The sequence below is a fragment of the Tenrec ecaudatus genome, chromosome 13 (genome assembly GCF_050624435.1).
Source record: "Tenrec ecaudatus isolate mTenEca1 chromosome 13, mTenEca1.hap1, whole genome shotgun sequence".
Lineage (NCBI taxonomy): Eukaryota > Metazoa > Chordata > Mammalia > Afrosoricida > Tenrecidae > Tenrec > Tenrec ecaudatus.
In genome coordinates, this window is record NC_134542.1 from 66,783,831 (window position 1) to 66,805,104 (window position 21,274).

The 21,274-nt window shown below is 49.9% G+C and overlaps 2 protein-coding genes across 7 annotated transcripts in view; both read right to left on the minus strand.

Annotated features, from left to right (window-relative positions):
* Nucleotides 1-292: 292 nt before the first annotated feature.
* Nucleotides 293-4,603, minus strand: DLX1 (distal-less homeobox 1). Of its 2 annotated transcripts, XM_075529685.1 has the most exons (3): nt 3,875-4,584; nt 3,019-3,218; nt 1,603-1,992 (listed from the first exon to the last, which is right to left on the minus strand). In XM_075529685.1, exons 1-3 carry the CDS (start codon nt 4,185-4,187, stop codon nt 1,738-1,740), a joined length of 768 nt encoding a protein of 255 aa, XP_075385800.1. In that variant the 5' UTR covers nt 4,188-4,584; the 3' UTR covers nt 1,603-1,737. The 2 variants fall into 2 exon arrangements, with proteins under 2 accessions (XP_075385801.1, XP_075385800.1); XM_075529686.1 differs by lacking the exon at nt 3,019-3,218 and having other exon boundaries at nt 293-1,992; nt 3,875-4,603.
* Nucleotides 4,604-9,445: 4,842 nt separating this feature from the next.
* Nucleotides 9,446-21,274, minus strand: part of METAP1D (methionyl aminopeptidase type 1D, mitochondrial) — a 90,215-nt gene continuing 78,386 nt past the window's right edge. For 4 of the 5 annotated variants that reach the window (XM_075529278.1, XM_075529277.1, XM_075529280.1 and 1 more), the window contains 5 exons: nt 19,681-19,844; nt 12,145-12,242; nt 10,877-10,924; nt 9,931-10,009; nt 9,446-9,776 (listed from right to left, as the gene is read on the minus strand). In XM_075529278.1, coding sequence (XP_075385393.1) covers nt 9,698-9,776; nt 9,931-10,009; nt 10,877-10,924; nt 12,145-12,242; nt 19,681-19,844 — 468 coding nt within the window. In that variant the 3' untranslated portion in view covers nt 9,446-9,697. Of the gene's footprint in view, nt 9,777-9,930; nt 10,010-10,876; nt 10,925-12,144; nt 12,243-16,284; nt 17,088-19,680; nt 19,845-21,274 lie in introns of those variants that run through there. The other variant, XM_075529281.1, reaches the window with a different exon arrangement.

The following is a 21,274-nucleotide window of genomic DNA, read 5'->3' on the forward strand; positions in this document are numbered from 1 at the left end:
GTCTAGTGCTAGGTGTCCCCATTTGGTCCCTGACACAGGCCACAGATGGTCACCTGCCCCAGTACTGCTTGTCCCCAGTCACAGTCATCTGGCCCCTCACACCCACACCTAGCACCCTGACAGCCCCCTGACAGAGGAGTAGAACACGCCCCCCCATCACCCCAGGAAGAGTCAAAGGCACAGGGGTGGGGGAGTGCATGGTGGCCAAGGGGCCCAGCCATCCAGGCCTAGACCAGCACACAACGCAGCAGCTCTTTCTCGAAACCATAATTTTACTGTCTCAAAGAAATTTTATAACATATTTACAAAGTTCTTTCCCCACCCCACCCCAAGATACAAAGCAATAAGTTAACATTCTCAATATAAAACTAAACTTTGACATAGAGAAACACAAAACACGGTTGATTTCAATTGATCACATTTTCCAAATTTCACAAGTAAAATGTCAAGATTCTCATTTCACAAAGCATCGGGTTTTACAGCCACACACAATGGAACGGAAAGGGGGGAAAAGCTAAGCTTGTGCAACATGTTTACAGAACAATAATAATAATAATTAATAACAATAATATGTACAGCGATTGGATCCTGCACTGGACACTGCCTTCAGGGTGGTGACTCACACGATTCTGCGCTTGAGCGACTGGGATTGTTTTAAAGCTGCTTGTGTGTTACTTAATGCCCACTGGATCAGGGCGCTAGCTCTCTCCAGCCGGCCTGTTTCCTCTTGCCGTTTCTCGCTCCTCTTCCTTCTCTCGGCCAGAGGTCTTAGATGTCCTTTCTGCGCAGGCAAAGCGAGCTAGCATGTTTCTCCAGAGATGAGAAAGTCGTGTTGGCTTCATCACTCTTCTTTATTATTATTTTTATAATAATACCGACATGAAAAAACGCAAGTCATTAGGCTCCACCCTCTCCATACCAGCGAAGTACAAAAGTGACTGTAAAAGTTAAAAATCTCCACTTCCTTCCGATTCGTTTGTCCGGTGTGTTAAAAGTCAACAGCGTTTGGCACGGCCAGTGCACCCCTTGGACCTGCTAACTGGCCAGTCTGAGCCTCGGGCGAACTCCATTTTTCAATAAATAAAACCCCTCCCTCCAATGTTCCCCAACTCCCCGAACAAGTGACACAGATGTCCAGGTAGAGTCCAAGAAAACAGGACCCAGCCTCCCCAGTATTCCCTAGCGGGATGTCCTGGCGAACGGTGCACCCTCCGACTTGGTGACTATTTGCAGAGGCCAGGGGATGGGTACGGTGAACGGCTGAGGACCTGGACAAAGACAATGCCTGCAGCTCACGGACACAGAGCAAAAAGGGACAAGAGACGGACAGAAAAAAGCGCCAGCTTTTTTCGACATTGCTTTTGTTGATGTTCCTGATCGGCCCACAAAGCTTAGGGTGGGCCGCTCTGGCAGGCAGCCGTCCCTCCCAGCGGCGGTGCCTGTGTTTTGAGGCCCCCTCAGCTGTCGCTGCACGGCCCAGGCCGGGGTCGGATGAGGACACAGGTCTAGGGTTCGGGGGAAATTCGCCAGGCAGGTGGGACCACGCGGGGCTCCACGGCAGTAGCGGCGGGGGTGGGGGTGTTCTGCCTTTCCTGTCCGACTAGTTTATCCTCCGGGCCCTTCTCCCCTGGGCACAGGGCTGGAGGACAGGGCGGATGACCAGGAGGCGGGAGGTGCCCAGGCCAGGGACATAGATGGGAAGAGGCGGACAGGCGCGGTGCGGGCGGGCAGGCCACCTCACATAAGCTGAGGTTGCTGCATAGCTTCTTGGTGCGCCGAGGGGTACCACGACGTGTAGCTGGGGATGTAGGAACCCGCACTGCTGCCGGAGCCCTTTCCGGATGAGGAGTTGGGGTTCCAGCCTGGCGGCACGGGTGGGGAGGCTGCGGACAGGGCCCGGCCGTTGGCCAGAGCACTCCCCTCCAGCGCCGCCCCGCCCTGCTTCATCAGCTTCTTGAACTTGGAGCGCTTGTTCTGGAACCAGATCTTGACCTGCAGGAACGGACAACCAACAATATGACTTGGGCGGCTCAAAGGAGCGCTCCGTGGGAGGAAGCGGGCCCAGGGAGGCTGAGAGGCCAGCCTCCGTTGCCTAGCACCCTGACAGAGGAGTAGAACGCCCCACATTACCCCCAGGAAGAGTCAAAGGCACAGGGGTGGGGGAGTGCATGGTGGCCAAGGGGCCCAGCCATCCAGGCCTAGACCTGTCTGGGACTGTGCCAGGCCCCAGGACATTCCGCAGAAGACACCACAGCATCCCGGAAGAATCCCCGAATAGCAGCAATTCCAACACGCACATAATTTTTTTTAAATGCCAAACCTAGAAAGGAGGGGACGAAATTTATTTGCAATGCAGGCTACCTTCTCTGGAACCATCCATTTGTGAGTGGGAAGCTGACTGACCGGGTGTTTTGCTGCACTGTTTTTTGAACCCAAACCTTTTACTTAGTGGGCTCTCCCCAGCTCGCCTCCAAATCCCGGACTGCTCATTGGAAACCCGGGCCAGACGAGGTCAGGGTGTCCAGGGGGTCTTAGAAAATCAGGGGGGTGAGGCAGGTTTCTGCTCCAGGGTCTGGGGCTTGAGAGGTGAGAGGGCAGAGGAAGAGACCCTGAGGAGCCAGAGCAGGGAGTGAGGCTGAGACCTAGGCCCTGAACTGGCCACTCTTTAAAGGCACACAGGGATTAAGCCCCTTTTTCTATTGTTCCAGTGGCTCAGGCACGTGTCACCTTAAGAGTTTCCAACCATGCATTGAGGAAATCCTTCCTGCGCCCTAATCAGATGGTCCAGGACTTGGGTGACAGGCAGCACTGGGTACAGAGCCGAGGCAGAACCCGGCAGAGAAAGAGGGAGGACGAAGAGATGCTAGAGGAGAAGGCGTGTGTGCGGGGCACACACATACACTCACGTACAAACACACGCTTGACACCCGGACCCTAAGGCCCAGAGGGCAGAAAGGCAGCCGGCGGCGCAGGCCCGCTAGGGGCAGCCAGTTTGGCGGAGGGGCAACGGCGAGGTACCTGCGTCTGCGTGAGTCCCAAGGAGGCCGCGAGCTCCGCCCTCTCGGGCAGAGCCAGGTATTGAGTTTGCTGGAACCTCCGATTCAAAGCCTGCAGCTGCAAACTGGAATAAATCGTCCTAGGTTTGCGGATCTTTTTCCCCTTGCCGTTGAAGCGCACTTCACCGCCTTCCACCACCGTGCTCTTCTCGGAGTCCGCCCCTGGATGGGACAGCAGAAGCAGGGGGCTGTGGTTAATGTGCAGGGCCCGCCGTGAGTGCGGGGATCCAAGGCGCCGTAGCTACCAAGGGCAGGCGGTAGCCAGGGCCAGGGAGAGAACTCGCCAAGAACTCCCAGAGCTGGGAAAGGGTCCCGCCGAGTCCGAAGGCCCGCCCGCCCGCGGCCTCTGCAGCCAGGCTGGGGCCGTTCCCAGGCGAGCGGCTCCTGCCTTTGCAGGGAAAGTTTGCTATTTTTGCAGGCGGTAGTTGAGGTTTAATTACCCTTAATTGCATACATTGTTTATAGCGCTACGTAATAAATAATTACCGAGACTAATACGTGCACATGTGGGTTTCTGTTTTCCAGCAGGGCATTGTGTGCTCGGCGTACGTTGCCGCCCAGAGGCCCAGACAGTGCCAGGGGACGCGCTCGGATTTATCCTTGGCTGGAGAGTAGCTAGCAGGGTGAACTTTTAAACAAAATTTCTTTGCTATGATAAAGACCCATAGATTGATACCCGAAACCTTCATTGCTCCCATGCCCTCCCCACCCCCACCCCACCTCTCTCTCTCCCCCCTTTTCCTCTCTCTCTCTCTCTCTCCTCTCTCTCATTCCCTCTCTGCCTTTCTGCCTCCTAGGCGACTGGCGGGCGCACGTACCTGGGTCCTCCAGGCGGCTCTGGGCGAGGCTGGCGCTGCCCGGGTAGGACTGCACGGAACTGATGTAGGGGCTGGACGCGTGGCTGCTGACCGAGTTGACGTAGGGGTAGCCCAGCGGTCGGGAGAAGGACGAGGCCGAGCTGTAAGCGCCGTCGGGCTGCGAGTGGCCCGCCGAGTGTAAACAGTGCATGGAGTAGTGCCCGTGGGACATGGGAGAAGGAGACATTTGCTGGTTGGGCGGCCCAAACTCCATAAACACCGCCTTGCCCGACACGGGGCTGTTGAGACTTTCTGGCATGGTGGTCATGGTCATCTCTTCTCGCGGGGTCTGGGTGTGGGTCTCTCCTCTGCTTCCCTTTTGGGGGTCTCTGTGTTTCTCAGGACAGGAAGGAACCCAATTTAAGCGGAACAGGGGTTTTCACTTTCCATTCATAAGAAAATGGAGTTTGTCTCTTTGAAAAGTCTAAGCATGATGCTGCCGAGCTCCCCAAACTCGCTTCAAAGCTTTGACTCAGCCAAGGTCATAAATATTCATAAGCTGGCGGAGCTGATTGGTCCGCTGTCTTGCATAATCGCCGGGGATTGGTCCGAGGTGCTCCGGCTCGGCTGGACTAGAGCGGACTAGGCAGCCCGGCCTCTGGAGAAACGCGTCCGCGCTGCCCGGCCAGGGCTCCCCTGCAACAGAGCGCGCCTGGCAGGGCGCACAATGGGCTGCGGCACCCGCTCCGGCACCTCGGTGGCCCGCGACGCCACAGCTTCCCGCCTCCCCGGCGCGCCGGCCTCCCCGGACACCCACCATCGGCCGCGGGCCGCCACCTTGCCTCCTGCTGTTCCCACATCCCACCCCCACCCCCCCGCGCCTGGGACTCGAGGACCGCTTCTGGCCACCAGCACCCGGCCGGGCGTGGAGCCTGGGGCGGACCTGGAGCCGGAGGCGGCCTCCGAAGCCCGGAATCCCGCGCTGGGGGGCGCCCCAGCCGGCTAGGCGAGCGCCGCGCTCCAGAGCGCAGGGGGCCTCTCAGCGCCCTCCTGGCCGCGCCTCCGTGGCCCCGAGTCGTGCGGTCACCACCCTGGGCTCGGGGGATGGGACCCTCCCCTCGAACTCACTCACTCGGCCGCCGCAGCTGCCGCCGCGCCGCCGCTCCCCGGGGCCCGCTAGCATCGCTCCCGGCCCTGCTGGCCACTCCAGCGCGAGGCCGCCCGGCTCGAGGGAAAGCACCGCGCGCCGCCAGCCACCCCGGCACCCGCGCTGCTCCTTCCAGGAAAGGCGGCCGCACAGCCTCCCCCCACCACACACACCCCTCTCCCTCCCAGCCTGCCTCCGCCTCCTCCCCTCCCCGCTCCCGGGGCGCCGAGCGCCCCCACGCTGACTCGCCCTGAGGGCGCGGCCACACGTGGAGTCTGGGCCGGTGGGCTCAGTTCTGCTCACTCGCTCGCTCCAGGCGCGGACGTCGTCAGGTGGTCATTTTCCGGTCCCGCGGGGTCTGCGCAGAGTCCCCGTGATTTAGGACTCCCCGAGGGACACTGGATAAGGCACCCTGGTGGCGCAGTGGTTAAGCAGGAGCTGCTCACCGAGAGCATCAACCACCCTCTCCGCGGGAGAAAGGTGTGGCAATCCGCTTCTGTAAAGGCGACAGCGCTAGAAACTCTATGGCCCCATCAACCCTGCCCTACGGGGTCGCTATGAGTCCCACTCCACAGCTACGAGGTCTGTTTGGGGGACACGGAAATCCGCAGCCTTTGGGAGGCTGGCACATTTATGTGTAGACATGCCACTCAGGGACGCCTGGCTCTTCCCCACAGCAGTGGCCCAAGCTGGCGCCTGGCCCCCCGCCCCCCATTGGTGGAGGCTAGAGCCAGAGGCGACAAGGCGCCTTCTATCATCCCGGCGCCAGGTACAGACACACGCACACAGGTCCCCCGCCGCGCCCCGCCCCTCCCGATCTCCCCCACGCGGCGTGGCGCGCGCCACGCTGCCTGCCCGGGGCTGCTGGTTCTCCATCCCGCCAGCTCCACGGTGAATCCCAAATTACTTTGTTAGGTAATTAGAAAGTGTTGATAATTATTTCTTTCATAATTTAGCGGTGTGACGGGAACAGGGAAATGATCTTGTGAAAGTTCACACGTGCAGATGTATTAGTTACTGATTCATTTGATTAAATGGTAGTCTCAAGTGCTCGGATCCGCAGCTGAAGGCTCCCCATTAGCATAACACTGATGTTTAATTTTCATACGCATAATTAGCCATATATTTAACACTAATAGCAACATGCAGCCTTTCAGCGTTAAACAGCCCGGGATTTGATCTGGCCTGAGCTGAACCTTCCCCACGGCACCTTCCCCTGTCTGCAGAGCGCAGTGATCGCAGCACAGACCTCTGTGATCAAGCACATTTTGGCAAGGAGGGAACACCAATAAAAATGAGCATTCAAAACAAATTACATCGGTGCTGTCGTTATAGATATTACTGGAGGGGGCTTCTCTCTTTTTTTTAACTTCGGTAGCAGCTGCTGCTGCCCACAGAATCCCTCTTTGGCTTTAGGGCGCGATGCTGGGGACAGAAATCCTTCAGGCGGCGTGGTGGTTGGAGCGGAAAAACAAAACAAAAGCAAAACAAAACAATCTTCCAAACCAATAACGGGTTTGCCAATGTTTCAAAGAATGTTTTTCACCCCCCTTAATCATCGACCCACACTGCGAGGCTTTGTAGAAACAACCAACTAATGACTTCGCCACCAGACAACCCCGGGAGCCTCTCGCTAGTCCTGATTTCCGGGTCCAACGTGTGGTTTTAATTGCTCCTTGCCAGCGCCTGTTTGGGGGTGTGGAGTGCCGTGCGGTGCGCCCTGCCCAGCCGGGCTGATGCCGTCCGGGCCCGGCTTTCCTGTGCGCTCCTCTCGGCCCTGCCCACGTAAGTGATCCCGGCGGCGGGCGCGGGCGCGGGATTGGGGCCCAGCACGGCTGGTGACTCCTGGGGCGGTGGGCCGCAGGAGGACGCGGGAGGAAACCGCAGGGCCGAGCGGTTCCGTTCTGGGCTAGTTGATTCCGAAGTACTGAAGTTGGGGTGTGGATGGGCGTGGGTGGCCGCACTCAGAGATCGTCTCTGGGCGGGCGGGCGCCCTTGGTCTCCCCAGGTCGGGAAGGGGTAGCCAAGTCTTTCGGGTCTCCAGGGACCCGCTGCCTCAAAGGAACAAAGAGGGCGCATGCACTCCCTCAGGATACAGTTTCCGTAACGCTTGTTTTAGAAGTGAATTGTATGTGAGCAAGAGCGTGTCACCGTACACGATCGAATTCTTTCTAAGCGCCAAAGAAGCACGTCCGGAGAGGGGCGCTGAGCGGGTGCCCCCACGGTGCCAAGTTACCCAGCATAGACTCTCCCACTGTGATCTCTCAGCGCTACATCCCCGAGGATTAAGAACACCCCCTCCCCAACACCTGTTCGGAAATGTCGGTGTGCTTAGACCTCTGCCTGTCCCAAAGGAGAGGAAACAAAGGTCCTCTCCCTTTTAAGCAGGGAGCCGCGGGTTCGGGGTAAGATACTTCCCAGGACCTGTGCCTGGTGGCGTAGCTGTCGCCACGTGTGACTGGAAACCAAAGGCCCCAGGGTTGGGGCCAGTTCAGCTGGCAGAGGGGCGGCAGGTGTGTAGCAGGTCTTTAAAAATCTGCTTCCTAATTTCAAACTCAAAGCGTGTTAAACGGAGTTCATTCGACTTCAAGTTTATTTCCTATTGTTGCGTATTGGCTGCTGCTGCTGGGGATGGTAGTGGTGGAGTTGTGCGGCGTGTGTGCTACCAAAAATTCTCACCCAAACCTCAGCTGTTGTGGCGAGTCCCCATCTCAAATGACCCGCTAGCACAAAGTGTAACAGCCCCCAAGGGTTTCCAAAGCTGTCCATCTTTACGAGAAAGCAGACGGCCACCTCTTTCTCCGGAGGAGGAGCGCTGGTGGGGTCGAAGCCGCCTACATTTCGCTGAGTCGAGGAGCGCTTAAACCACTGCAGCACCGGGGATGAAAATATGTTTACACTTATATGTCTAAGTATGGGTGGCGCAAATACTTGAACGTTACTAGCTGCTTTAATAAATGGGATTACAAATGTGTTCTGTAAATATCCCAACCTCGGAATAGTTGCAGTAGGAGCGACGGCGTGTTACTCCGAGAGGTTGTAAAAGGCTGTGGTTTTAGCGGATTTGTTCTTGGGGAACCTCAAAGGGAACAGATCTGCAGATAAACGAAGAGGGCCAAATCCTTGCAATCCCACTGCTCCAGGGGGAAAGCGACGTCACTCCCAGCCGGGCCCTTTCCCTCTAGCTACTCCCGAGGGTTCCCATTGGCAGCCCCAGTCCCTCCCAGGGTCTTGGCCATCTCCTGCACCCTAAAGCTTTCTCCATGGTCCTTGTAAATTCCCAACTTCTTCCTCATCGTTTCCAGCTCTTAGTCCCTTTACACTTGGAATGGCTTGGGCCCAACCTCTATACTCTTACGTAGAGAAACCGAGCAGGAGTTTGGGAACCACTCCGCAAAGTCCGGCGTTCAGGGTAAAGCTCGAACTCGCTACTTTCCCGAGCGCGCTCCTTGGCCTCAGTTCCCCACCATTCTGCCGACTCTCTGGTCTCGGATCATGGACGCCACCTGTCAGGGTAGCTACAGGTGCCCGGTTTCCTTGGCGCTCCGCCCCAAGCTGTTTTGTTAGCAGATGGCAACTTTGCGAAACCCGCTTCAATAGAAACGAAAAGTTCACTTCACCTCTGAGGGCACGGGCCACTCTCACTGGACTTGGTCCCAACACTTGACCAAGAGGGACACTTCTTCGGGAGGTGGGCTCCTCCCCAGCGAGGCGCCAGGGTGTGAACTGGCCCAGGAGGGCGCGGCCAGGAGGAAGCTGGCAGGGGTAGGGGTGCAGGGGGTGTGCTCCAGGGTTTCCTGCTCCCCAAGCGGGTTGGAGCTGCCTTCAAAGCCACCAGTTCCAGCCTCAGCCAGTAGAGCCTTTGCCTCCTCTCACAGGGACCCCCTGGGTCTCCAGAAAATCGGGGCTTTGCGCCCCAAGCGCAGGTCACCAGGGGTAGTAGGGGTCAGCTCTGGAGCTAGCCGGCTTGACTGCTGGGCCGAGTGGGGGCCAGACGCAGCTCACATCTGGGCCCTTGGGGGGGGGCGGGCAGAGGATTACCTTTAACTATTGGGGTGGCCTGGGGTGGCTGATGATGGAGGGAGCCTGGGGCCTCCCCGCCCCCACCGTCCCCGGAGAAGCACCAAGCCCAAGGACCCCCTCCACACCCCCCACACCCCCAACCCCCGCCAAAAGGCGATGTTTGTAACCCACACCTCCTTTTGTGAGCCCACCCGGAAGTGCTGGCGGGCAGGCGCTGACCCCAAGAGCACCCCCTCCCCCAGGTCTACCAACACCGGTGGCGTCCCAAGAGGGGGCGAGTACTTTTTTAAAATCCCAGCCAACCAGGAGACCTGGGTGTTTCCTTTTGGTTGGCGGTCCTGTGTGAAAAGTTAAGACTCAAATCTTAACCCCCTACCTTCCCCCAAATCACTGTCACCAAAGAAAAGAGTGCAGTCAGTGGGTCCAAGAGGGCAATGGCGTTTTTTACTTTGGAGGCTGGGACAAGCGAAGCCCCTCACCTCCCAAAGTAGGGGTCCTCCCATCCTCACGCAGCCCAGCGCGGCGGCGTCCCTTGCCGCCCCTAATCTCTACCACGTATTTCGAAGAGACGTTTATTAGGTGCTAGCTTCTGATCGCCAGTCTGCTGAGAAATTCTCCAACCGGATTTCCAGCATTTAGGGACGAAGGCGTCCGGTGGCCGTGACTTTTGGGCTTCAGGCTTCGTGGGGCAATTTGGTCAGGATCTGCGCACCCCCCGACGTGATGAGAACGGTGTGCTCGAACTGGGCGGCCCTGCAACACACACACACACACACACATGCCACATACACACAGGGCAGCGTGGTTAGGGTGCGGGCTCAGCCCCGCAGGGCAGGGGGTGGGCGGGGAACGGGAGGGACCTTCCCTCCACAGACAATTGAAAAGTAACGGGGCAGAAAGCAAACACCTTTGATCATCCAGGGAGACCGCAGTCCACGCATCTTCCAGGACTTTAAATTCAGGGGATCCCTCGGTGATGATTGGCTCTGGAAGAGGGAAAATATTTACTGCAGTGACCTCATCAGATTCTTGTCAAACATTATTTCGGTTGATTATCAAAAAAAGAGAGTAAGACGATCCCCCCACCCCTTGTAATTCCCCCACGGGTTCATGTTGTCATTTGGTAAGGGCTGATAATTGATGTTGCTTACACAGTACACCACAAACGAAACAGTAGGAAGAGGAAACGCTACGGCGTTCAAAAATGTATGAAGTTGCCTACTTCGTCATTTTTTAGAGAAAGAAGGGCATTTTAATCAAGCCTTAATTAGGACCCTGTGGATAGCAGCCACCCAAACGCCAGTCCCTCTTACACCAGCCAGTTAAAAAAGATATTTGAATTTTTAAAACATGCTCAAAATGTTCATTAATCAGCAAATAATAATTTTCTTATTTCACTCTAATTGCTTCTCCATTAAGTCCCACAGTCAGAAATACGGTACCTTCTTGCCAGTGAGTGATTGGGATCTGGAGGCGACACCAATCACTCCACCAGCCAGGAGCAGGCTGCACGAGAGCGCATGCCACTTGCTGACAGGGAGCAAGGGGCACAATCACCCCCCCCCCAGTTATGGGGCATGAAGGGGGTTGGGGGACAGTAGGCACCAAAGTGAAAACAAAACCACCACATAATGCTGGCAAGAGGCTGGGCAACTGCCCTCTCCCAAATGTGTCGGTAAGTGTCTGATTGAGGAAGATGGGCTGGAGGAGAGCGTCTAATCAGATTTACCGCGCATCTGAATTATTTAATTACGTTGATTGGTTTGTTAGTCCTTCATGGGGCTGCCTGGCCTGGGCCAGCATGCCACTCCCACTAGAGGCGCCAGCTGGGAAGAGGCAACCTGGGCACTGACCTATGGTGAACGCCATGCCCTCCTCCATGCGCAGGTCGCTGTCGTTTGCTGCAAACAGAGTGGGAGGAATTCCAGTGAGAAAATGAAGAGACAGAACAGAATAGGCTCGGGGCCTATTTAAAAACGTGCCATTTTCCTTCTTCTCTTGGGGGTGAAACGAGGAGGGGGAGCACTTAGAGTTCTGAGTGCTGGATACCATTGGGGTTCTGCACAGAGCTCCTGGGCCTCAGCTGCTGCGCTGGTTGTGTAAGGGGTCACACACACACCGGGAGGGGCCCAGCAAGGCTCCAGAGAGCACTCTAGGTGTTTCAGACACCTGCCAGGCTCACCCCTGCCTCCACCTCCATATGGCCTCCTGGGGTCCTCAGTCCTGCTCAGACCTCACCACCTTCACCCCTACCCCAAAAAGACAGATGTCAGGTTTCCCAAGAGTGTGTGGGTCTGCAAAGGCTGAAGTATGTCGGTGTTTTGGGGCTGGAGGGGGGAAACAGCATCTGTAGGCCCATCCGGCACAGACCTCAGGTGGGACGCAGGGTTTGATGGGAGTTTTGACCTGCTGGTCTCCAGGGACCCTCCAGGGTGGATTCCAGGTAGTAGTTCCTCCCTGGACTGCCTCCCTCCCACCAACAGATGAGTCTGTTAAGAGAAACGGCTACCCAAGCCCACAGGTCCAGGCCCAGTCTCCTGCATAGGTCCAGGCCAGCTGCTACGGGGACTGAAACCTCCTGCTCCCCCCATCCCTCCCCCCGGCTCACTTTTGCCTTCTCCCTGTAGGGGTGTACACCCAGGCAGTGGAAAACAAGGAAGGAACGCAAGGGTGGGTCTAATCCAGAAATCACTAGAGTCCATGCTGCTAAATACATCATCTGTCAACGCTGTGTCGGATGTAATGAAGTTTAACCACAACAGTCAGCGGTTTGAAAAGGGGGAAGAAAAAGACAAACAGAAAACAGTCATATGTGCATGCTGCTGGGACATTGATGCAGTGCTGCTTGTTTTCAGTGACTTCTTCTAGACAAATGTCCCTTGTGCTTTCCAGCTATGCACCCTTCCTAAGAAGCCAAAAACCAAAATCTTTTTTTGGGATTGAAACTGCTGTGTTCTAACCTAGCATGGTAGTAATGTCCTCATGTCCTCCTCATCCCTCCACCCCTAATAATTAATAAGAATAACGTGAACACAAAGCTAGAGGAAGAGCCTCGGGGGCAAACCTACTCTCACCCCACTGACTCCATTCAACAAACAGTTCCCCAAATTAATTTGCTTACCATGATGCCAAATTTCTGGATGTCCATGAAAGTAAGATCCTATTCCATGTCCAATGAAATGAGGACAGACTTGCAAACCATTCTGAAGAGCTATGTGGCTTTAAAAGTGACCAAACAAAATAATTAACTCAGATGTCTTTAAAGCAGATTTGGATAAAACAGTCACTTTTAAAGTATGCTCTGAGCTACAAGATACAACTACCGGTCTTGATCCAGACAGAGCAACGGAGCATGATCAGTCCACAGCATTAACAGCTTCGATGAACTACATCTATAACCTCTTCAAACCTGAGGTCAGAAGAACTGGGTGGTGCCCGGCTACCAATACCCACCATTCTGACCAGGGGCACAAAAGGAGGTCCTGGGTAGAATGGAAGGAAAATGTAGAACGAACAACTCACATTCCTTTAAGAGGTCCCATCTGCTACACTGACAGAGACTAGTGGACCCCCAAGACTCGGGCTCTACAATAGCCTGAGCCTGGCATTGAAGTCCTCTCACCCAGTCACAGTCTCACCCGTGCTCTATCAAACAATGAAAATGAGACTGAATCCTCAACATTTACCCAAAATAAAAGGGGCAAAGTCAGGAGGGAAAGGGAACCTCGTGCAACGAAAACAACAAAGAGGATGGACATGATGACCATGTGACATGCTGTCACCAATGGCATGGGACAAGTGGTGGAAAAGAAACTGTAAACAAGGGACCTATTTTGCTTTGTAAACTTTAACCGACTACAATAAAGTATTATTAAATTAAAACAACGTATAACTGATCATTGCTTATACTTTACCTAAATTTACTTGTGGGAAAAAATTTTACCCAGAAAAGCCATCTAGGAAGACAACAGTGTGCCATAGAAAGAATGAGGTAAGACATTTTACAGTAACTCTTTTGTTTGTGATTTTAAAAAAACCAAAACAGATGTATTTAGTCAGAAGGTATCAGTCTGTTTTCAATCTGTGAGACCAGTAGATTTTGGGGGGTCTGGGGACCAAAGTACCTGAGTGTGATGGAGCAAAGACTATTTTGTACCTCAAAGAAATATGTGTTAAAAGTATTTCACTGGTCAGGAATAATTCTATTTTTGCTATCGTTTTTAACATCCTTTGGCTATCTGACACTAGAAGGAAGGTATGTATCTAACGGTAATTGGCTTCATTTATCTTAGCACAGCATTCACACAAAGGTACTTGTAGCCAACAAATGAGTGTGCTCGCACTTATGAGCGGACTATACATAACTAAGATCCATGTGCGTACTATACAGGTCACAAAAACCTCTCTGATCTTCTCAGGCCTTTCACAAAAGGTCTGTGCAAATGACACCTGACCTGGGAACCAAACGGAGGAGAAGAATACTATCTAAAACTGTGACTTCCTACTCTGGTTCCTTTGAATCCACTTTATTTCAAAAACTTGTACATTTTACAAACAGACACACAAAAGGGCCCATCTGCTCTGCTGGTATTCTGGAAACTCTAAGAGTTTTGTGAGCATTTGGGAGTTCTACTCAAGACCTACACCACTTCCAAAATTTATTTTAAAATACATTTTAATCACGATGCTACTAAGAGAAGCTCGTGTTGTGATTTCCAAATCTTCCTGCTTCATTGATGATTTCAGCATGCAAATGTTTTGTGTTCTACCTGCCTGGTACAATTGAAATCTAGCAGAGTCTGGCCCTGAAATCTGCACATACAAAATTAGAAAGCTGGTTTTGAGATCAGGTGATTATGTTTATTTCTGGCAACAGTAAAAATATAAGAACATAGATATGGATCAGCAATTTCAACAATTTCTATTTTCATGGGCATCGATGGCATCTCGCCTCTAACCCTAACCCATAACAATGGGTTGGGATTCATAGGACTGCTATTTGACTTCTTAGCAAAAATCTAGAAGTTCTCAGATCCCAAACTAGAGTTTCTAGTAGATTCTAGACTTTGTCATAACTCAATTGCTTTTAGTCAGCATCTTTGTAAGTCCTCGCGTCTATGTATTTTTCTCTAAGCATTTAAAATCTTCACCTTCAGACCGTGAAACATCGCCGGTTAGACCAAGATGTCACTCTAACCAGCAGCTGAGCTGTCTGTCATTCGGATGTCCTTGCCATGATGCAGCAATAGGTGGATTCTGCATCTGTTTGGGGACAGGGGTTTTCTCTCTTAAGCTGGCCTGTCTGGGTATTTCTGTGGGCCTTGGCACTCTGGGTAAGAGGGGCAGCGCCTTCTCCAAGGCATTTCTGGGTGTATCGCACCGTTTCTGATTATGAACCACAGAGGGGAAGAAGGTGAAGGTGGAAGACATATTAAAAAGACATAATCTATACTCTTTGCCTCGACAAGAATGGGTTCTACCCAAACTATAAATTATGTTGCTTCAATCCCCACAAACCCCGATGATTCTAAGAACATTCCATGTAAATTGTTCTATTTGCTTTTCCTTTAAACAAAAAGCAAAACTGTCCTTTAAAAAATTATCATTATTAAGGATCTCACAGATTGGCAGGCATCACACCTACATCTTCAAATGTGTGGTACAATAACAGCAACCTTCATTTTCATTTCGATGTGAGAAGCCCACTCTGATAAACACTCCCCCGCCCCCCCCCCCCCTGCAGCATTCTTCTTCACAAAACAAGCTGTGCCCTTAAGGAGCTGGCTAGAGAAGCCCCAGCGCCTTCTCCTGCCACAGTTTATTCCTTGGTTCCTGCTGGAACTTCTGGTTATAGGAGTGTCATAGAATGTGTGTGTCATGGCTGCAAAGGTCAGGGGACTTCACAGTTGGGTGGAAGGAGGGAAAACACAGGACCCATTTCCCTTGGTTCCCTGATTGAGCACCATCTGCCCTTCTCAGCGCTTGAGTCCCAGAAGCTAAGTATACATCTGTCTGCTTCTCGGGGCAGTTTCCTTTGGGATTGGTAGTTAGCTTGTTTTTTTTTAACACATCTTTACTGGAACTGAAAGGGACGGCTTCAAGTCATGCTCCTCCTACTATTTTGGAACACTCCGGGGGCACACGATTAGGGTTTAAATCTTTCTTCGTGTAGACAACCCAAAAGACTCGGGAGGCACCAGTTCCACTCCTCTGACACTAGCAAGTATTGGCAACACGACTTGTGGCATGGACAGCTAGGGCACGTGTGCCCCTCTTGCTGGGCCTGTTGGGGGAAGTGGGACCAGCTGAGCAGGCAGGCAGCCCCCAAGTGCTACAGGGTGGCTCCCTACACCTGGCAGGAGGTGCACAATATGGTCTTCTTACGTTGAACCTTTCAATGGTGAAGGCTGCCTGCCCTCTTTCTGCGGAAACCTACTGAAAAAGAGCTCTTTGCAGATAAACTCTTCTGGCCTGATTTTCCTCAGCTAAAAATTCTCTGGGACAGTACAGCACCTACCCGTGAGCCCGAGTGCATGAATGATTTGAAGCCCTTCAGACAGGATATTTCCGGAAGAGGAAGAAGAGGGGGACTAGGTTCAGAGATAGTTTTGTAAACTAACTCATAAATTATGCTGTACTATAATGTGTGCTTGGTCATATGTACAGTTGAAAGAAATAAGCACCTGTTAAGAAATTTCATCCTGGGACCAATTTCTGCCATCTCTTTAAGGACCAGATTCTTTCATGGAATCCCCTTTCCGGAGACAGCTGGATTCAATGGAAATCTTTAGCTAAATTAAATTACCTGATACCCTTCAATTACATTTTTATGACCAAGAACATGCTCTCCAAGAGGGCAGGGAGTACTATTGTTTCAGTGCGCACTCAAGAAGAACAAACGCGCAGGGAAGGAGCTGTGCTGTGGCTTTCACACGCCTCTCCAAGTGGATGGCCCTGCTCCTGAACGAGTCTCCGGGGACCCCTGGCCTTCGAAGTTATGGAGCCTCACCTTAAGCTCTCCTGGATTTTCTTTGAAGCAATAGCTCTTGACTAACAGAATTCACAAATTCAGGATTCCCTCTAACGGCAAGGAATGTTTGAGTACAATTAGTAATATTTTGGAAAGCCAACAACTGTTTTCCAAAAAGAATGGCACGTATTTTTTGTTTCAAACTGGATCAAAAAATTACTGTATTTTTCTCACAATCGTGCTGAACTTTTATTGAAGGCTTTCTGTTTCTGAAAAGCAGACATGATGGACTGAAATAAAAGATAATTTATTGCAATGCTTACTTTCATGTGCACAGAGAAGCAGTATAATTGTAATTTACAGTAGCTGTCAAGAAAAATCCATCACAGATGACATTAAAATGACTTATTTTGCCTGCACCGCTTATTGTTTAAATGTGCATAATCTAATAGAAAGAGATTATTTTTGAAAAAAATTGACTTTATATTGTTCTAAATTAATATCAAAACATATACTTATGAATTAAACATTAAAAGCCATTTATTGATACTTTCATCATGACATTCTCAGCGATAAGTTTAAATTCCTTCTGATGGAACTGTCACCCACTTGTGACGCGTGAATCTCCCATCCACAGCCTTCCCCTATGCACAAATCGTACCATCTCGAGATAATTACAAAAGCACAGATGTAGAAAGATTCGAGAGCACGTGGAGGTGTAAGTGCACATGACCACACTGTGCTCTGGAGACCGGGAGCCGCCCTCGCCAAGCGAAAGGGCACACAGGCAACTCTCTGCAGGAAGCTGGTATTGCCGACATTTCTCCAGGGGACACCGTGCTTCTCCTTCAGGTTCCAGGGGAGGATTTCAAAGTTCCCTGTAAAGCTCTCTAGGTCTCTGGCAACATAATGACCCGGCCACCAACGGCGGCGTGTTCCTTTCAGGGTGTGCACCATCAGGGAGAGGCCGTGGAGAAGACGACGAACATCACGAGTGAGCGGAGTGTTTGTCCCCCCTCCGTTTTTAATGATTCTGAGTCCTCTTGCCTTCAAGGTGGCAGAGTGTCTGTTTATTTACTCCTTTAAGATCTGGCCTGAATAGAAACATGCCAAATAATAGCTGTCCAGCAGTACTTGCTGCAAACATCTCAGGACAAACATTTGTTAGGATCAGGGCCGCTTCATTCTCAGTGGCAGGCACACACCATCTCAATAATGAAACATTCTGAGGGAAAGGAAAAACTTCATTGTCTATTCTGCTCTGCATAGTTTCCTAAGTGCAGGTCTTGGTACTGATCAGGTTTTCAAAGGAGCTTGGACATGCAAATTCGTACTCTATGAACACTGACCTTGCATCCAGATAACTAAAATCCAATGTCACATTCAATTCTACTCTTCTTCTTTTTTTATGTGGCCAGAATTAATGTAGTGACTATGTAATGAAATGCATTATCCTGCATGGAGATTGATCAGATTTTCCGTCTGAATGCTGAGCTTTGCTAGTACGAGCTGGAGTTCACCTGCATGTTGGTGTGGCGTGTGGCTCCTTTTTGTAGAGTTAAGTCGTACACAAAAAAGGGAACAAAGGTCAGCACCCAGCCGCCACTTGAATGTGAGATTTTTCTTTTTATTCCCCTTGATGTATACTAGGCTCTGTGTTATTAGTCTTAATGATGGAAAATTGTAGTGTTGATACAAATCTTTTTTTCAAAGTAGTAGGCGGGCGCTCCATTTGTTAGTAAGTTTTTTTGTGACTAAAAGCCACGGACAGTACATTTATGTAGCAGTAAAAGGCCTGGATGCTCTCTCCCTAGCAGAGCTAATTATCCCCACTGTGACCTTACTGATCCGGCCTGTTCCTGGTACATCTCATCTGCACGCCTGTTCCTCTGTGTAGATGGTGTCAGAGAATATGAAAAACCCTATAATGAAACCATTTTCATGATGGAGAAAGGCTACTGGAGTTGCACTTGCTACAAAGAGGCTCAATTATATGAGTAATTGTGATAATTTTCTACATTCATAGCCTTCAATGGGGAAAAAAGAATGAGAGCCACAAAGGAAAATTACTTTAACAAGAAAGTACAGAGAGTAAAAATGGAAGAAGAGACAAAAAAAGGGGAAAAAATAACCAGAAAAAAAGTTTAAAAAATAGATCTGGAGGGAGGAATAGCGAGACAGGGAGAACAACAGAAATGCTCAAAAGCCCATGTGCAGCTGTGTTGCACAATTAAATTGAATTTTTTTCCTGCAGTTGATGAATGTGACTACTGCAAATGTGCCTCTGTAGTTAGCTATCATTTGTTGTTCCGTGACAGGAAAAGGATAATTACCTCTCTGAGAGAATCAAAGGCTGACATGCCCTTTAGACACAGCCATGAATGCAGAGCTCGATAGAATGCTTGAATAAGAATCCAGTGTTCTCTGCCCCCTTCGACTGAAGAATAAATTTTGTTAAAATGCAAGAGCACCACCAGTAAATTTGTTGAACCCTAGGTGTTCAAAAATATGAGGTGCATCTATCGACTCATCCCATTTGCAAAAATAAAACTGCATTTTGAATTCATTTCTATTATATTCATGGACAGTAAGATAGTGAGATATGCATTAAATTTCTTTTCCCAGTAGGGGTCTGATTCAACATTTCCTATGAAAGAACAGAGAGACACTATCCTTTTTTCCCAGGCTAGTTAGCCTATAATTTAAAACTGTCAAAAACACAATTTTGTTCAAAGTCTTCAATAAAAGCTTCTCAGATATAACCCAAAGAGATTTTACTAAAGTTTGATTCAGACACTGTTACAATATTTTTAAAGCTATAAATACATTTAACTGATATTTTACTGGGTTTTTTTTTTGTTTTGAATATTTGAAGGTTTACAGGGTGGGGAGGGGGAAAAAAGGCAGCATCTCTTCAAGGTGACTAAGCCTTCCATCCTGAGGCAAACGGGAAGTATTCAATGGCTCATATTAATGAGAGCTGGTGTGCTCACCCTGAACAGAACACGCAACATACTTTTAAATGAAAACACACGCTCTGCAGGGCTGCTTCTGGGGTGGGAGTGGGGGCAGGCGGTGGAAATCTCAAAGTAGGTAACAGATGACAAAGAGAAATCTTGAATTCAGAAACTGCACATACTCCCAAGAAGCAAGTGTGGGATACTGGATGGAAATTGAAAAGTACACAATGGCTTGCACACAAAAAAATCACGCTTTCAGACGATTTGTCCGTACGCTAATTTGGAAAGTAAAGGCTTACTTGAGCTAACATTTTCCATCTTTTTATCATATGGGTATTTGTCATTTAATTGCTTTAGTAAGTGTTCGATTTTTTCCCTGTGGTATTACCCAAAGGTTGGAATTTCTAGCTCCTTTCATCCAGACATGGCATAATTTCCACAAATTAAGTAACCGCAGCCTAGTATGTTGAGCTAAAAGTAAAGCAGCCACATAAGTGTTGTCTGCTGCAATGTGACTCTTCCTTGATGACCCTGTTATCATTCATGTTTTTAAAACTCTCTCTTTCTTTAAACCCAGGTAACAGCATTGCAGCCTGGCAGTTCACATATTGACAGCAGACTGAAACGGTGGTTCTGAATCACAAACATGTCATCAACTTTATACCAAGCCGCCAATAACCCTTGTACATTTGTTAACCCTCCCTTTACTTGTCAGTGGAAGGCTTACCTGATTGTGTTTCCAATTACAGAGAAGGGAACCCCTGCTCTGCACACTGCGATTGCTTCATCTCTACACCTCCTGGCGACCTCCACTAACTTTTTCCCACCTTCATCCACATTGCCCACCAAAAATGTTTCAGACGTGTCACCGTGGTAGCCATTGTAATAGACCTAAACACAGGGAGAAATTGTAAGACCATGTCTTGTCTAAAATATACTCACCTGAAGAATACATTGTGTTCATTTAAATGCTTGGTAAAGTTATGCGTTTCATCCTCCCAGAATTACTCTACCGTTTGCCTGTAAGAAGAGGAAGATGTGGAAATGCTGCTGAAACTGAGCAGGCCTTACAGAGATGAAGTCATGCATGGATACTGCAACAGCTAACAAGAGATACTGCCTAGTGTGGTTCCTTCGGCATGATAATGTCACTGTTCCATTTTGATCCCTCACGGTAGCTGCTAGCAGACACCACTACACATGTAACAATTTGTAACCAAAGATAGGGACCTACAATTACCACGAGAGCTTTGGAGGAACCAAGAAGCAGTTAACATAGTAAAATGTTTCTTCATTGTTACGAAGGTTTACTGGTTCTTTTATTTACCAGCACTGTACTTGGAAGTCACTTAGAATGATGAGAAGAAAGACAGGCATGTCCATTTTAAAACGGACACTAGGAGAATTAGTTCCAAGAATTGACGTGGTTTAATATAGAAATGAAATATAGAAAAAAAATCCTGTGTCTAGAAATTCTTCATCAAATGCTCCAGATAGCAGAGCATTAACAGAAAATATACATTAAGGTTTAAAGACTTAGAATATAACAAACAAAACGAGCTCATGAGTGCAGTTACAGAAAACATAATTTCATCAGTCTTCATGGCTTCAAAGGGCCACATAGGATCTTGGCATGAAGAAGCAGAGTCATTATGAAAAGCAATGATTATCACATACAATAATATACTTAGAAGGCAGAGGGAAAGGGTTGAGCAGTGAGTCTTTGATGTATCATGCATGCAATTTGCTGTTTTACTTATTCTTCCTTTCTACTTATTTTTCATAATTTTCTTTCTTTTGACATGGAATGCAGAAACTGTTATTTATGAGTTTATTGCTTGTTTTTTTTTACTGATTTAATATCTTAAATATATAAACAATTCAAAGGTTCTATGATAAAAGTCGGGAAGGCATTTATTATATCATCCTTTTGTTGTTGTGTACATGCGGATAACCCAGACTTTGCCATCTCAACCATTGTAAGTGCACAATTTGGTGACATTATACTTCTACAACCATGACCACGATCCAGTCCCAAAACTTTGTCGTTGCCCCAAACAAAACTCAGTCCCCAGTCAGCAAGCATGTCTCATGACTCTCTTCCCCAGCCCCTGGTGACCACAACATACTTTCTGTGTCCAGGCTAGATATTTCAAGTAGGTGGGCTCATAAAATATCTGTCCTTTGGTGTCTGACTTATTTTACTTAGCACAGTATTTCCAGGGCTCATTCCTGTGGAGCTTCATTTCTCTTTCTGGCAGAATAATATTTCACTGTACGTGTAGACTACCTTTTATCTGTCCATTCATCTGCTGATGGAG